General features: G+C 42.0%; 1 protein-coding gene across 2 annotated transcripts in view; it reads right to left on the bottom strand.

Moving 5' to 3' along the window:
• The window catches only part of bmp1a (bone morphogenetic protein 1a), a 30,192-nt gene extending 15,926 nt beyond the window's left edge, over positions 1–14,266 (bottom strand). The window contains exons 1-4 of one of the 2 annotated variants that reach the window (XM_086313899.1): positions 13,536–14,266; positions 3,753–3,866; positions 802–918; positions 210–327 (exon numbers count right to left, since the gene is read on the bottom strand). In XM_086313899.1, coding sequence (XP_086170025.1) covers positions 210–327; positions 802–918; positions 3,753–3,866; positions 13,536–13,680 — 494 coding nt within the window. In that variant the 5' untranslated portion in view covers positions 13,681–14,266. The remainder of the gene's footprint in view (positions 1–209; positions 328–801; positions 919–3,752; positions 3,867–13,535) is intronic. The other variant, XM_086313900.1, reaches the window with a different exon arrangement.
• Between the last annotated feature and the right edge of the window lie 466 nt (positions 14,267–14,732).

Below are 14,732 nucleotides of genomic sequence, written 5' to 3'. Positions count from 1 at the left end.
AAAACAAAACAAAAACACCCAAACCCAAAACAATTCCTACTGACTGCAGAGAGACTGCAAGGAGAGGATGAACAATGGAGAAACTCTGCTGAGCAAGAAGCAAGGAAAAGCATTAGGGCGCTAAATAATTAGCTGCAGACACTGAACAGAAACAGGCCATTGTTCAGCTCCTACTGTACACGTGGGAGCTTAAAACCCCACTGACTCACCCACATGGTCGGTAGGTGAAAACAATATAGCTTTCCTCAGTCGTCTTCTCAATAAAGGTCACACAGGTGTGCTTCTCCCAGTGCCGCATGGCTTGGCGGAATATAGCCCGCTGGCTGCCTGAAAGGGAAGTCGGAGAGGGTGAGAAAACGCACTCCAACAGCATTTCATGGAAGAATGGAGATGAATAGAAACACAGTGAACAGACGAGGCTTAAAAGTAAAGTCATACCAAGTTCAAAATGTGCCTTTCTCATCGTTAACCACCATCACACACACGCAATTTAAAGAGTCCCAAAATGTTATATTTATCATGTCAAGAATTCAATATTTGGTTTGCTTTTTAATAAATTGCACAACTACAAGCATACAATTTTTTAGGCGATGTAACAAGATCGCACAAGACCTCAGAAGTAAATACGGTTATTTCTAGAAGCAAAACACTATGAAGGGTACCACGTACTTTACTTTGCAGACATCTAGTATTGTTTTACAGATTATAGTTTACCGTGATTTGTGACTTTAAATGGGAATGAATGATGCTAATTATGTTTACCACATCTGGTCACACGTGAGCACATTACATGTTACTTACCACTAAAGTTTCCACTGATGACATAAGGGATGACGCCGTCGGGCCAAATGCGCTCCGGTCTGGATGTGGCAGCTCTTTTCCTGCGCCGTGCACCTTGCCTGCTTTGACTGTTTGAGCCTGAGGATTTGAACCAACCACGAGACAAAATAAAGATCACTCAGAGCATTCCTGGGTGAAAAAAAACCCCAGCCGTTCCTCCAACATTGGCACAAAGAGATAACAAGCTATGCTTCTACTTAATAGATTCCATTTTTTTATTTGCAAAAACCAAAGGGCTTTCTTCAAGGCTTGAAGCCGGTTATATTAATGTTGGCTGGTTATTAAAAAACTAATTTAAGTAATTACATTAATTCCATCAAAGAGACAGTTCAAATAACACTGTACTTCTCGTTGTGCGCTGAATGGATTTTTATTAAAGCCGAGTCTTTTCTTCTTTCAAATTAATTTTAATGTCACTCATCCTCACATAAATGCCACCATACAGACTAAGCCCCCACCTAAACCTGGTTATTATTATTATTAAAGAAACATCCTTATGCGAACCTCAACTTTGATAAACTTGCAGAACAAGCATGAGCTCAAAGTGCATGTGATGAATAAGCCACAAGTGGATGTAGGCTTAGTCAGTCGATCTATTAAATGATGCATATTTGCAGAAATACAGATGGAAGTGATTTATCTGATGAAGCAGTTACTGCTGTGGTTTTAATTGGGATCTTGCATTCTACGTTAGGACACCAATTTAACTTGTAGAAACAACAAACAAAAGGTGCCAATGATTTATACGTAATTGAGCAAAAAAAAACAATTAAATTCCTGCGGCAAACACCATCAGGGGGTTTTTTCTTGTATTTGTAACATCATCCAGAATTATTATTAATAATTCTGGATGATGTGACTCTCGATAATGTGGTGTGTTGCAACTTCACACAAAATCCCCTATAAAAAAAAAGAAAAAAAAAAAAAAAAAAAAGGAGAAGTGACTCCAAACATGAGGAAATCTGTAGGAGTGAAAACTTCAGCAGTCTGATGACCTTAAACTTCTGAGAAAGCCCATTAAACATATGCACCAAGTGAATTTAGTGCGTGCGCTGGGATGAAGTCATTTTTCTTACACAATCATATGTTTGTAAAGCTTAACAAAGAACTGTTGTACTGTCACATTATTCTTTTATTTGGCCAAATCATTTAATGTATTACAGAGAGCTGGGACAACGTCTACAGTTCCCAGATAAAGGCTCCAAAGCTGATTTCACTTAGTTTTTCATTTTGCAGCAAAGATGTGTAAAATAAATGTGTCATCACTGTGAGTTCTATTAACAAAAACCAGCAGAATCCATTTGATATAAGGGTGCTTGTCTAAACTTTATTTAAAAAAAAATTGTGTAACACTTCTATTAGAAAACACCTATTAACACACTGACCTATGCGCTTTGTGGTTGAGGTACAAACAGACATCACCTTCTTCCAAGGTGTACAATTATTAGAAACTTTATTGGGAAACGTCACCTGGGTGACCCCGATGAAGGCCTGAAGCTGCAAAAACAAGCGCTGGTTGTTGTTTCATAGCTATACTTGAAACGGTGCGGCTCGGCTCATCTTCTCTTAGTATATTTGATTAACACGCATGACGTAGATTGCAGCACGCTTTTTAAATTTGCTGGAACAATGTGTTCTGTTGAATTTCAGTCCGCAGGACTAAATCTTAGCAGCCTGGCGAGATCAATTAGCACGTACACTTGTGCATGTGTTGTGGAAAAGGCTGATAACAGGCAAATCTGCTCAGCTAACTGATAAGAAGTCCTGGGGAGGCAAAAACTTGTGCGTGATGTGTTAATTAAAATAAAACGATTAAATCTTCCATGTTCGTCCGTATTTAGACGGGGAATGTTCTGGGTGGTGTTTTTTTTAGGTCAAGGCTTTAATCTGAAGATAAAGTACCCAAGACTTTTAACTTGACCTCTAAAGTGACATGATAATTGAGAAAAATGACATATCAAAGTTATCTTCACTGCCAATTAGGATCCACACCTGTGCAGGGTGAGCAGGTATTGATATGCGTGCAGCCCGAGGCGCCAAGCGTTTCTATGAATGAATGTTGATCAGGGTGGAAAACAGCCACCTTGTGCAATGCACAGTTATACCGGCTGTGTTTTCCTATTTTGAGCTATACCTTTCCACTGCTTAACACTCGAATTTGCTGTAACTAAACTGCTCAAGCACACAGATAATTATTCAAAAGGTGAGGATGAACTTGCAACCTGCTTCTGATTCACGAGTCTCATCTTAATTCCCCACCTTGGGTCAAAATTTATACTAAAACTACTAAATACTAAAAATCAAACCAACACGGTGAATACTTTAAGCTGCTGGAAATGTATTCATAAACCCCCTCCCCCCCCGCAAAAAAAAGTTTGCTTTTCTTGGCGCGCTTATTAACTCGAACAAACAGCACTGCTCAAGCACAGACAGATGTGGATATGCTTGTTGGTTCATGTTCGCTCAGAATTTACAGGATTGCGAAGTCCACTGGTCCCGGCTGACTCACAGCGGTTGATTAAATAGCACTTTTCACTGGAGAACATAAAACTGACAAAGCCCAGCAATCATTCTTAAACATGATGCTACAGGTGTAGCAACGTAATGATATCATCACAGTTGTAGGCATAAACATTTTGAAGAGGGCTCATTAAAAACACAAAGCTGCCTTCCGGCAGGTGCTGCTGGAGGCGACTCTCAGTTCGAGAGGTTGGAGCGGTTTTACGGCTGTAGTGTTGGGAGCACAACGTCTTTGTCTGCAATAATCACCCAACAATGTGGGAACCTTGTTCATTTCAGCTCTTTTGTTGCAAATTTAGACTAACAATATAATCTGCTTTGCCTTGGTGCTACAATAACTACATTTTACATCATACTGTAACCTCAGAGGTCTTTCTGTCTGTTGTTGTTACCTGTATTTGTGCGATTAACAACCTGGACGGTTCTCGCTGCCAGATCTATTATTCTGTCCACTTTAAAGAATCGCAGGTCTTCCTCATCCAGAGCAATGTCTCCCAGAAAGGCAGCTGAAAGAGACACACAGAGACAGCACATGTCAGACTATGTGTAAGGCGATCGCACAATATGAAGCATCCGTTTGCACAGTCCTGTAGCCTCAAGCTTTTCCTGCTGCTCAGACTGGGAAGTCCAGCAAAAACTCTTGAGCAAGTTTCTTAAGAAGACACACACACACTTCACTCCTTTCTGGACTCTGGCTCTGTTTACTCTCTTTATTGTGGAACCCAAGTAAAGTTGTGAAACAGAAGTGTGTCAGTTCAGATAACAGGAAGGCTGCCTTGTATTAACCCAGTTACAGGACAGAAAACAAAAACAACACACTGACTTGTGTAATGCATAGAGCATGAACTTGATAACCTACTGACATGATTTATGAAAACGAATCGAGTCCGGAAGGTAACATAACGTACTGTGCCGTGGCACACTTGGATAGTTAATGGAAGCTATCAAATATGCTACAATGAGACACCGACACTGCCTTGACCGAGTAATATGGGGCACCTTGAACACGTAATAGCTCTTTAATGGGGCCAAGGAGAGAGAGAAATAACTAAACAGTCCCACTTAATGAAGAATGTCCTTTATTAGATTTTTTTTTTTTTAAACTAAAAATCTCCCGTTGCTAGAAGTCCACTCTGCAGAAACTGGGTGCTTGGTTTTACGGGCTTTTAACACCAGCACGTTTCCGGAATTTATAGCCAGGCCTGCATGCAGGACTTGGGAGGGGATGGGGAGTGGAGTGGGGCCATTTCTAGAGAAGGCAAAGAGGCTGCACTGTAATCCATCGCTAACCAGGACATGACAACTTGAGAAGGAAGAGAGGAAGGCGGCACAAGAACAGGGAAGGCAGCTGTGGAGCAGAAAGAAAATGACAGCCTTCTGCATGCTTGTTTGGTGGGTTAGTGTGATGGAGGTAGAGACCAAACCCTCAGGGGGCAAGAAGCCCAGAGGACCTTTAAAATGCAGAGTACATGGGAGTGATTTATAGCGGGCGTGTTTGTCAGAAGTTTTAGTCTGTGATCTTAAATCTGACACCCCAATGCAAGGTGTCCTTACCGCAGAACACACAAGAAATTAATTTTGTTTCATTCTGAGCTCAGGATATTTTTGGTTTCTTTAAATGCAACACGTACATTTGGCCAGATATGACAGTTTTTTCCCAGTATGTGTATAAAAGTTTTACTGAGGTCTGAGACAAGAGAGAAAGGGATGGAAAGCACAATAGAGACACAAAAGAAAACCCCTACTTGGCTCTGGCATTCAAAGGAGTATTATTGAAACAATCTGGAGCTGGCTCTGGTAGATGCAGGCTGTTTTGTTTTTTGTTTTTTTCTTTCTTACCCTGAAGGTCCTACAAGGATGCACAGCTGAATGACTTAATTAGAGGCTAATGGCACAATAGGAAAAGGCGTTTGTGACAGCTGGCATGGCAGGACACGCAAAAAAAAAAATTCCAGAGGTCCTCTAATTTCTGCAAGTCAAAAAAAAAAACAAAAAAAAAACCACAACAAAAAAAAGAAACTGTCCAAATCTGAGACAAAACAGACCTCTCACAATCAGCACTCACGCTGACAGCCACTGCCAAAAACACTACTGTTAAGGGACAGCAACCAGATGTTGAGCAGTGGAACAAAAGGACTTTTTTTTCCCACTTTTATCTTCGGATTATTCGATTCCCTGAACTAACCGAGTGCTGAAAAGAACAGACAATACTTCCAAGTTACATAAGACAACACAGACAATGTATAAAACACTACTGAAGCAGAAAAACTGGACAACACGTCCTTTCACGTGTAACGTTTCGGTATCTAACGTGAAAAGCAGCGATTTAAAAAAACAAACAAAAAATAAAAACGGGGTGCGGGCTTTCTCCCACCCCCTGCGCTCTCCGAGTCCCAATCATCCACAACTGTTCTGGAGACAGGCCGGTTAATCCGCAGTGTCATTGTTCTCAGACAACAGTGGAGAATGAAGTGAGCAAATGCACAGCCCGGTGGCATTATGAACTCATTTCCCCCAGGCGCAGCAGTCGTCCTGGAGACGCTGTTGCAGGTTTATGGAAAGACTCTCAGGGATTGTGAATTAATCCCCTTGTCTCCTGGCTTTAATTATCCACAGACACAGGGTTTTAGGATTCTTTTGTGTACAACTCTGGGCTGGGAATGAGGACAGGCTATGGAGAAAGGTGATAAACTTGCATGGAAACAGAGCGCTGACATGATGCAAAGTACAAACACAGTGAGATGGCAGGTTACAGCCAAATGAGTGCGGCAGATGGCAAGTGATCACCATGGAGTACAGTGCTGCATCTCTTTCCAAACATTTTTCATTACCTAATTGACAACAGCTGCAACTAGAATAATAATATTAATATCCATGCAGAATAGCTGGGTGAAGGCAGTGTGCTTTCTCTTCTCTTTTTGTGCAATAATCCATGCACCTTTTGCATAAGAATGCAACTTAAACACACATAAATACAGGACCGATCTTTAAATCAATGGACTGAAAAAAATAAATTGACATCTGATTAAGTCCAACCTCCCCCATCACTGTTTTTTTTTTTTTTTAAGTTAATCTAAACCATCCTAATCCTTCTCATCTTGGACTGCCCATCAATCAGCATATCCAGTCAGATTACACATGAGACCTCAATCAAATTAATCCCATTGATTCGTGTAATGCCCTAGCCTCGACCTCTATGGTGTCAAATACTCCTGGACTATTCCCATAAATCTCCTTCCGTGAATACCAGACCACGACATCTGCCACTGAAACCTGCACAAACATCAATACTAAGCCTAAACAGACACTGAAATCAGCCTATATTTAGAAGGCCAGTTCCACTCGGGAGAACACGGTTTACAGCATCCCCCCAGTATGTGACCCAGTGATTACAGATGGGAAAAACTTGGCTAATATGCAAGCACGGAATGCATCACAATACCCGGCACCGCCTTTCACCACTGTGTTTGCTGACAAATGCTGCAATTTGAATTCCAATAGAGGTCAGTGGTATATTGAGGTAAGGCAATTACCATCTGATGAGTGTATCACTAAGTTTTCCCAGGTAGAAGCCCCCCAACCCTCTCAAGAGGAGCTTTTGTTTCTTTAGCAGCTGTTTGAAACTGAAATACACACAAAAAAATAGTCAGGTAAAAAAAGTCTGTGCAACAAGAATAAGGAAACAAACTAAGGAATGAAGAGTGTGATGCCAGTTAGCTGTCCTTTGTGAAAACACCAGCTGTTATTTATGCTTACCTTGACATTTTCTAACACTGCAATTTGAGCACAGGGCAGGAGAAAGAAAGAAACTGCATATTTGCACTGCGCTCGCTTAAAACAAAAAAATGTAACAAATGTGTAATTAGAAGAAAGCTTCTGACAAAAGTAACAAACTACTGCTCGAGATTCAGGCAATTATTTTCCAATAAAAGCCTGACGTCTCGTCGCCCACAGCTGCGATCAAGCCCGAGCTGCTGTCATCGCCCTGCAGCGTCTATCGTATTGACAGAGGGGCTTCAGTTGCAAAGGGCACACAGCGAGAGACTGCCGCCCCTTTAACATTTCACACTCCATCAAGCCCATTAGCAGATTGGATTTCCCAGCTCATCCTCGCCACTGATTACTGATATACCCCGCTACCAGTCAAACTACCTCTAATGATTCACCAGCTCTCCAACCATTTGTCTCCCCCCCCCCCAATGCCAGCACTACACACTACTTGAGCTCCTTACACAGATGAATAATTCAGTGCCAGACCGTAAGGATTCTCACCTTTGACAAAACGTATTTTCACCATCCAGGCTTAATATTTCAGTTTAGACCACTCTTTGCATAACACATCGTTTCGTGTGAGTTTTTCTCAGAACAGATGTGCAAACAAAAGTTTAAATGAGCTTGTGGGTGAACTTAATCTGGGAGTAATCCTTAACTCATAGCTTTCCAATAAACAATAACCATCTGCAGTTAAAGAAAACACCTTTAGTATTCATTACAGGTGGGGGAAAGAGAGAAAACAAAAACAATAACAATTCAACACAGCACAAATGAATCGTTCCGGGAAAACTAAACAATGAAGGAAAAACTGTTAGGTTGCTCATCATTCCAGACCAATTAGGCATCATTTGAGCCACTTGAGTGAGCATTGGCAAAGCATTCAGGCTCTGCACTCACCCTTGGCTTTTCTGTAATGCAAGATTAGTTATTACTTAGCTCTGACGACAAACATATTGTTCAAACTAAAGCCCTGAGATCACGCCTATAGATTGGCTCCCTAATCACTTGAACCCTGCGGAGAGAGAAGTGGCAGGGGCTCTTTAATGTAAAAACAAACACTCAGTGTGGGCTCGGCTATACGGCCTGCATTCCATGATAAAAGAAAAGCATCTGCTTAAGTGTTGCTTGAGGGCCTCATCTTGAAGTTCAACAAGGCAGCCCCATCACCCCAAAGCAGGAGCCGGAGATAGAGCTGGATAATGAGCGGCATCTGTTTTGAACTGCTGTTTTCCAGCCACTTGGATTTTTTAAAAGACACAATGTCCTTACACATGGGATGCCAGCATGTAGCTGATTTTACATCTACAGGATTGTTAACCTTTACAAAAATGCAAAAGCATCACAAACATACAGCTTAAGTCATTTCAAATGAGTCACAGTCGGATACCAAAAGGTGAGGGGTGACACAACTCTCTGTTGATAGCGACAAATGCTTCATGAGCAGAAAGCAGACCGGGGTGAACGTACCAGGCCCCTTCATGAATGGGTCGCACTAACCTCACCTGGGATAGTGTGGCACGGTAAGACCGGCCTGCCCTAAATCTTGTTGCCGTGCTTTCTCTTGGCAAATGGTGAATGACCCCGTCTGTCTTGTTTTGGCCAGTCTGAGTGAAATGGAAGAAAACTACTTGCATAGGTGAGTGGATGAGAAGAGGTGCAGAGGTTGACCTGTCTGCAGATGAGGCCACAGCAGCAAAGAAGCCTTCTGAGGTAACCTATTTTCAGATCTTTGGGGAAATTATCCATAATAACTGGTGGTCTGAGAGGGAAACTGGACTCCTGCACTTCCTTCAAGTTGTAAAAAAACCCAGCTGGGGCAGCAGACTTTTGCCAATCACAGGTCGTTTAACACCTAAAGTCCAATTAATGTCCAAAGCAAAGGAGTCGAACAATCTAATCTCGTTAGAAAAAATAAATGTCTGCAGTGCACGTGTGAAAGCGGCTTTCATTTTAGACCCGTGCCATATGACGCGTGAGCATGTGCCAACGCTCTGAGCATAGCGGAGAGAGCTGCAGGAGAACTGTTGTCTGTTTTCAAAATTGCATTGTACATTTCTCCCTGCTGCAGTTTTAATGTGCACGACGGTCAGCCCACTCAGACTACGCTGTCACAGAGCATTTAATAGATTAAGATGTCTGCTTCATGAATGAATGCATGCATTCAGACAGTGACTACTTTTCCGATTATCATTTAAGCAGAGAAGACAACAAAAGCATGACTGATTCTCATCCATTTTTCATTTTGAAAACGAGTGGCGCTAATCTCAGTGGGTTGTTAGAGTCTTAAATGTTTTCCTGGGATGCTGCCAAGTTAGGAGTTCTGCAAACTAAGGAATTTTCCACTGGTTAACTCCTAAATAGAAGGCCTGATTTCAGTGTTATTGCACTGCTAGATTAAATCAGTATACTTTTTTTTTTTTGCCTGGACTAAAGATGAATCATTTAAACCTTTGTTAGTGTAAAACTTAAAAAATAAAATAAAATGTTGACTTATTCAGGGAAGATAGTTAAATAGTCTCAGCTAACTAGCACTGCAAATAAGCAGAGCACAACAGCTAGAGAGTCCTCCTGCAATGATACACTGGTGCCAAATAACTTTTTAATTAAAACCCATTAAATTCATTTCCCAGACTTGACCAGGCTAACCACAGTCACTACTTTATGACTTCTCATGGTGGTACTTGTGTGTAAAGTGGGAGGGCCAAGTGAAAGGAAGAAAACTTGCTTTAAAGAGGAAACTCCCGGGGGGGACAAAAATGGCAGGCAGCATGGGAAAGCAGAGATAATTGAATTGACTAATTATAAAATTGAATGATAACGCCCAGACACCACAGTGCAGTGAGCAGGTAAATCCCTGCCTCTGGCCTTTGAGCGCATTTCCTCTTCTTTGATGTTGTGAGCCATCGTAGAAGAACGCGTCAAGCAGCTGTAGCGCGACACTATCATCAGGAGTCAAAGTACTGAGATGGCATCATATTGAGATGTGATTTCCAACCCCCGCTTACAAAAATCTGAATGGGAGTCATTCAATTTCATGTATCCGGCAGTAATTTGTGAAAATCCTTTCACTGTGTGGAAGCAAGGACAGCCCTACAGAGGACGAGCACACACACTCCTCACAGTAAGCGTTTTCCTGGGTGGAAGCAGCATAACATGAAAATGCTGACCTCCAGCCACAGAAAGAGATCAGATTGACTCATAGTGATGGGCTCAGGAAAAATAAGAGAAAAATCAATAATCCACAAAATCATTGCTGGTGCCTAAAGACAAGTCTGGTTTTATTTGTTTGGGGTTTTTTGCTAGAATGAATGTCTCCGTCTCTGATGTATTAAACTGAGTGAGGAGGAGTGAGGAGGAGATCTTGGACATTTTGCTGCTTAGTAGGAAGAAGAAAAGCAGGTGGGTGTTGAAAGAGCTGGAGACTGGGAGGGTTCGAAAGAGTGGGAGTTCATGCTTGTGACCATCTCCAAAGCGCATGTCTTCAGAGAGGACCGTAAACAAAACCGTGCTCACGACACCTTGAACCACAGAACAAATAACGATAACATCCTGACCCAGATAAACATCAGTCAGGACTGAGGATTATTAAGCAATGAGACCTTTCTTTTCTGTATCAATATTTAACTAAAAAACAAAACAAAAAACTGCTTCTTCCTAGAACTGACATTGTCATTGTTTTGTCAGTTTACCGCTCAGCAACAAGAATCAACATTTACCAGTTAATCCATACTAGAGGTCCGGTACGAGCACTTGAATGACTCAGATAAGAGGACAGCGAAAACAGGAAGGAACATCTTCATCATTTGGACTTCACTCGCCTGTTTTTGTCATGTTTATGTACAACAACAACAACAACACTCTCAAAGCGCAGTCTTTAGATTATCCTTACTCCTCTTCTTTGGGTAGTTGGGTAACTAAAAGTAGGAGGACTGGACTCTGTTGTATAACTGTCTGACACATCAGAGACAGTCAAATGCTAAAAATCAGTAAGCACTTCCAGGACTTTAGAGGTCATTGTGACTGAAGCCAACTCTCTGTATCTGTAACCTGAATACTTTTACCAGATGGAAAAGGCAATCTGTTCAAACTTCCCCAAAGGGATTTGGCAAGACAGTGAGCTCACAGTACAAAGAAAGAAAAAAAGAAAAGACTACAATGACAACTCGGATAATCTTTGGCAAATATAGAGGGAAATTATGCAGGTCTCACCACAGGCAGAAGAAGCACATATATAAAGGATGAACCAGAAGTATGTACACCGCTGTGGAACATGACCAGTAAAGTATTTGCTTCATGATAAATTAAGAAATAGATAAATACTTAAATGTACTATTTTAAAAACAGGTCTCATTCTGCCTTTCTTTAGATATATTTCCAGCTCCGCTTTGATTGAGGTGTTTTTGTTGCTTCTCTTTAAAATTCCCCCGAAAAGGTGCTGCACTGGATTCAAGTCAAGTGACATACTTGGACAGGCCATCGTTTTTACTGTTTTTTCCCCCCTTTCTTCTTTTTCTTCTCTAGAGACTTTAATTTTGGCAGAGGGTTTTGGATCATCATTTACTGGAATATTGGTCCGTTCCCAGGCTTCTGGAGAATGGGAGCATCCTCACGAGGCGGCTTTTTAGTCATTTTAGTGCCACCTTCCCCACTGTACGGCAGTCCATATTGGATGCACCCACTCTGAGCTGGACTAACAGATCTTGGTCTGACCAAAGAATAGGGTCCTAACATTAATCAGGCTTCTCTTTATCTCCTTAGCTAAGCTTAATCTTGTGATTTTTATCGTTGTTGTTGTCAGAGAGCAATTGAGAGTTAGAAATTACCATTGTGGAATACCCTTAGAGAGCTGTCACACAAACTGATCTCCGTGCCAACTCTGATGCACCCGTCCTTTTGTTTTTTCAGAGCCAAACTGTGCAAGCAGAGCACTGTGTGTTTACATGTGTGTGTGTGTCCGTGGGGTCATTTCAGGAGGACAGCCACTGCAGCTCTGATTAGTGGCACCACGGCTAGTACCTCCTGATTTCTGCTGCGCCTGCGTTTCACTTGGTAACTGATCTTCCTGTAGGCTTTTCCATCTGTGCCAAGTCTCACAGTCACATTGTTCAAATTCACTGAGGACATGGGTCCAAAACAGGCACTTTTTCACAGCAGCCATTTTGACATGTAACCCAAAGTAAACACAGGTCTAATTGATAAAAAAAAAAAAAAGTAAGTAATAATTAAGCTCAAATTTAGTGTGTCACAGCGATCCCAGTTCGCCCGTGTGAGCCAAAGCCAGGGGTTTTTTGCCCCCATCTGAATGGAACTGGTCTACATGGGCTTATATTAATTACACCTATGTTAACCCTGCAAGGACATGTCAAAATGGCTGCTGTGGAAAGTTATGCCACTCAGGTCATTTCATGAAATATTTGCAAGGAAATAAGGCCAACTTGAAATCACAGTCGTCCTGAATTTGCTCCAGCAATCCAAAGCTTTTTTAACTTTTGTGTCAGTGTTCCCAGATCTGAGATAGTCTGTTGAATTATTCAGCTTCCCCTTTGGAGCCTGTGTCTTCTTTACAGTTTAAATACTCACACTTAATGCAGTTACTGTACAGTACTGTAAATTTATGATTTGGGGTTTTTTTTAGCTCTTACTGTGGAGGAGTGGAGGCTTACTTCTTCCCTGTACTGCAACAAATAAAGACAACCGCCAGCAGAAAAATATGTGCATAAATATCTAAACTCGACTGTACTCTACTTTCTCCCCTCCTCCACTTTGTTTTAAGTGGCCGTGCAAACAACCGGTAGGGAAAGAAAAAAAAAAAAACCGAGAGGAGATCTGTGCACTGACAAAAGCGGCCAGCAAAGGGAGAAGAAGTCTGCAAATCAAAGTGTAAAAATCCTTTGTTTCCCCAACAGCGCAGACTTTTATTTTATTTTTAAGTATATAACAGAGGAGACAGCCTGCAGGAGGGATTTGATCACATTTTTAAGCACGAGTGCAAACAGCAGGCTCCAACTTTTTCAACCGAAAACTAAACCCCCCCAGAAAACTTTTCATGTGTCGCGAAATGCACACAGAAAGCCTTCAATCGATGCGTTTTCATCCCTACGATCCGTGGAGCCGCTCTTTGAGCTGGGTTATACTGTGTACGCCTCGGATGGCTCAAACTGCAGAAACTATGTCACTTACTACAAAACAATTGCACACAATGTTCCCTCAAGCCTTTTAAAAACTACATCCACTACTGTCATCTCTCCAAAAGCGTTGCTCTGGCCGCTCTGTGCGAGCTCCACGTTGAGTCGTGGCATTTTTTTTTTTTTTACCTCCACATAAATATGTTTGTTTTTTTTTTTAAAGAAAATCATACACAGTACAAGAAAAAGAAAAAACGATGACAAATCAAATCTCACCAGCTTTGCAGGGATCCTTGTAGTCGATCGTCTCTGATGTGGCAGTGGGCTCCACATAGTAGCCTGGATCAATCGCGTCCAAATCGATCGCCAATATCACGCCAAGACATGATAGAAGAACCAAACACCTCGCCGAGAGATCCATGTTTGTGGAGGGGAAACGGCGAAAGGCGAGGGATAAAGGTAGAGGAGAAGAGAGGGACAGAGGGAAAGAGAGACAGAAGTGGGAAAGAGAAATAGAGTGAGAGAAAATGGGAGGTTTTTCTCTTTTCTTTTCTTTTTTCTTTTTTGGTCGGGGGGGACGAGATCCCTCTGGAGGGCGGGTTTTAAATCCAGCCTCTCTCCGGTGTTTTCTTGGCTCTGGGGGCAGTGATTTCTCTCATCCAGCCGGAGCTTAGGGATAGTGCGGAGGACTGCCCGAGAAACTTTGATGATATGGCAGCCCAGCAGGGGCGGAGAAAATCCCCAATTACCACAGATGCACGTGTGAATTTTTATTGTTACCTTGTCTGCGCGTGAACAGCGTGTGAGTGACGAGAAACCGGCCGACCGGGAATGTCTCTTTGTGGATAATTATTATAGTGACGGTAGTTTCCCCTCTGCTCTGCTATACACACGGTCAGAGACCCGAATGATCTCCCCGGAACCACCGCTTTGTAAACACCCCCCGGTTTATAAAAGTTCAGCCGCACTCTGCGCGTAAATTCGTGATTTTTTCTTTGTTTTTACACTCCACGTTGTTTCCCCCTCTCCCTTTACTTCCACGAGCGCAATTATTCACACGCGCACACTACCGAACGGCCGCCCACTCGCATTATGACATGCACGCGCAAACAAACAAACAGACCCTTCTGAAGTAAAGGAGTCACGAGCGAAACAGAAGCGGTTAGTGCGCCACCTGTCGGTAATGTACGGAACACATTTAGACAGATTCACAAAGAGTTAAAATAAAAAAAGTAAAAATAAAAACAACAACAAAGAAGAGAAAACCACGGAGGATAGTCTGAGATGTGGGACGCTTGTTTCCGCTAGTGAGGGGGAAAAAAGACAATCATAAGTCAAAATTTCGATGTTATCAAACTTCTGAGAAAATAACTTGAAATTTCAAGTTATTATTATTCTTATTTCCAGCAGGTTTGTTAATCTTAGTAAAACGTGTGGCCCTGAACCCTGAAGGGTAGGCTGTACCTGACAGGT

This window comes from Aulonocara sp. 'chitande type north' Nkhata Bay, linkage group LG12 (genome assembly GCF_057382095.1).
Source record: "Aulonocara sp. 'chitande type north' Nkhata Bay isolate Kocher_YH1m ecotype deep benthic linkage group LG12, A_spYH_male_GT1.1, whole genome shotgun sequence".
NCBI lineage: Eukaryota > Metazoa > Chordata > Actinopteri > Cichliformes > Cichlidae > Aulonocara > Aulonocara sp. 'chitande type north' Nkhata Bay.
Note: the sequence above shows the minus strand (reverse complement) of the source record. Positions and strands in the feature narration are given on the sequence as shown.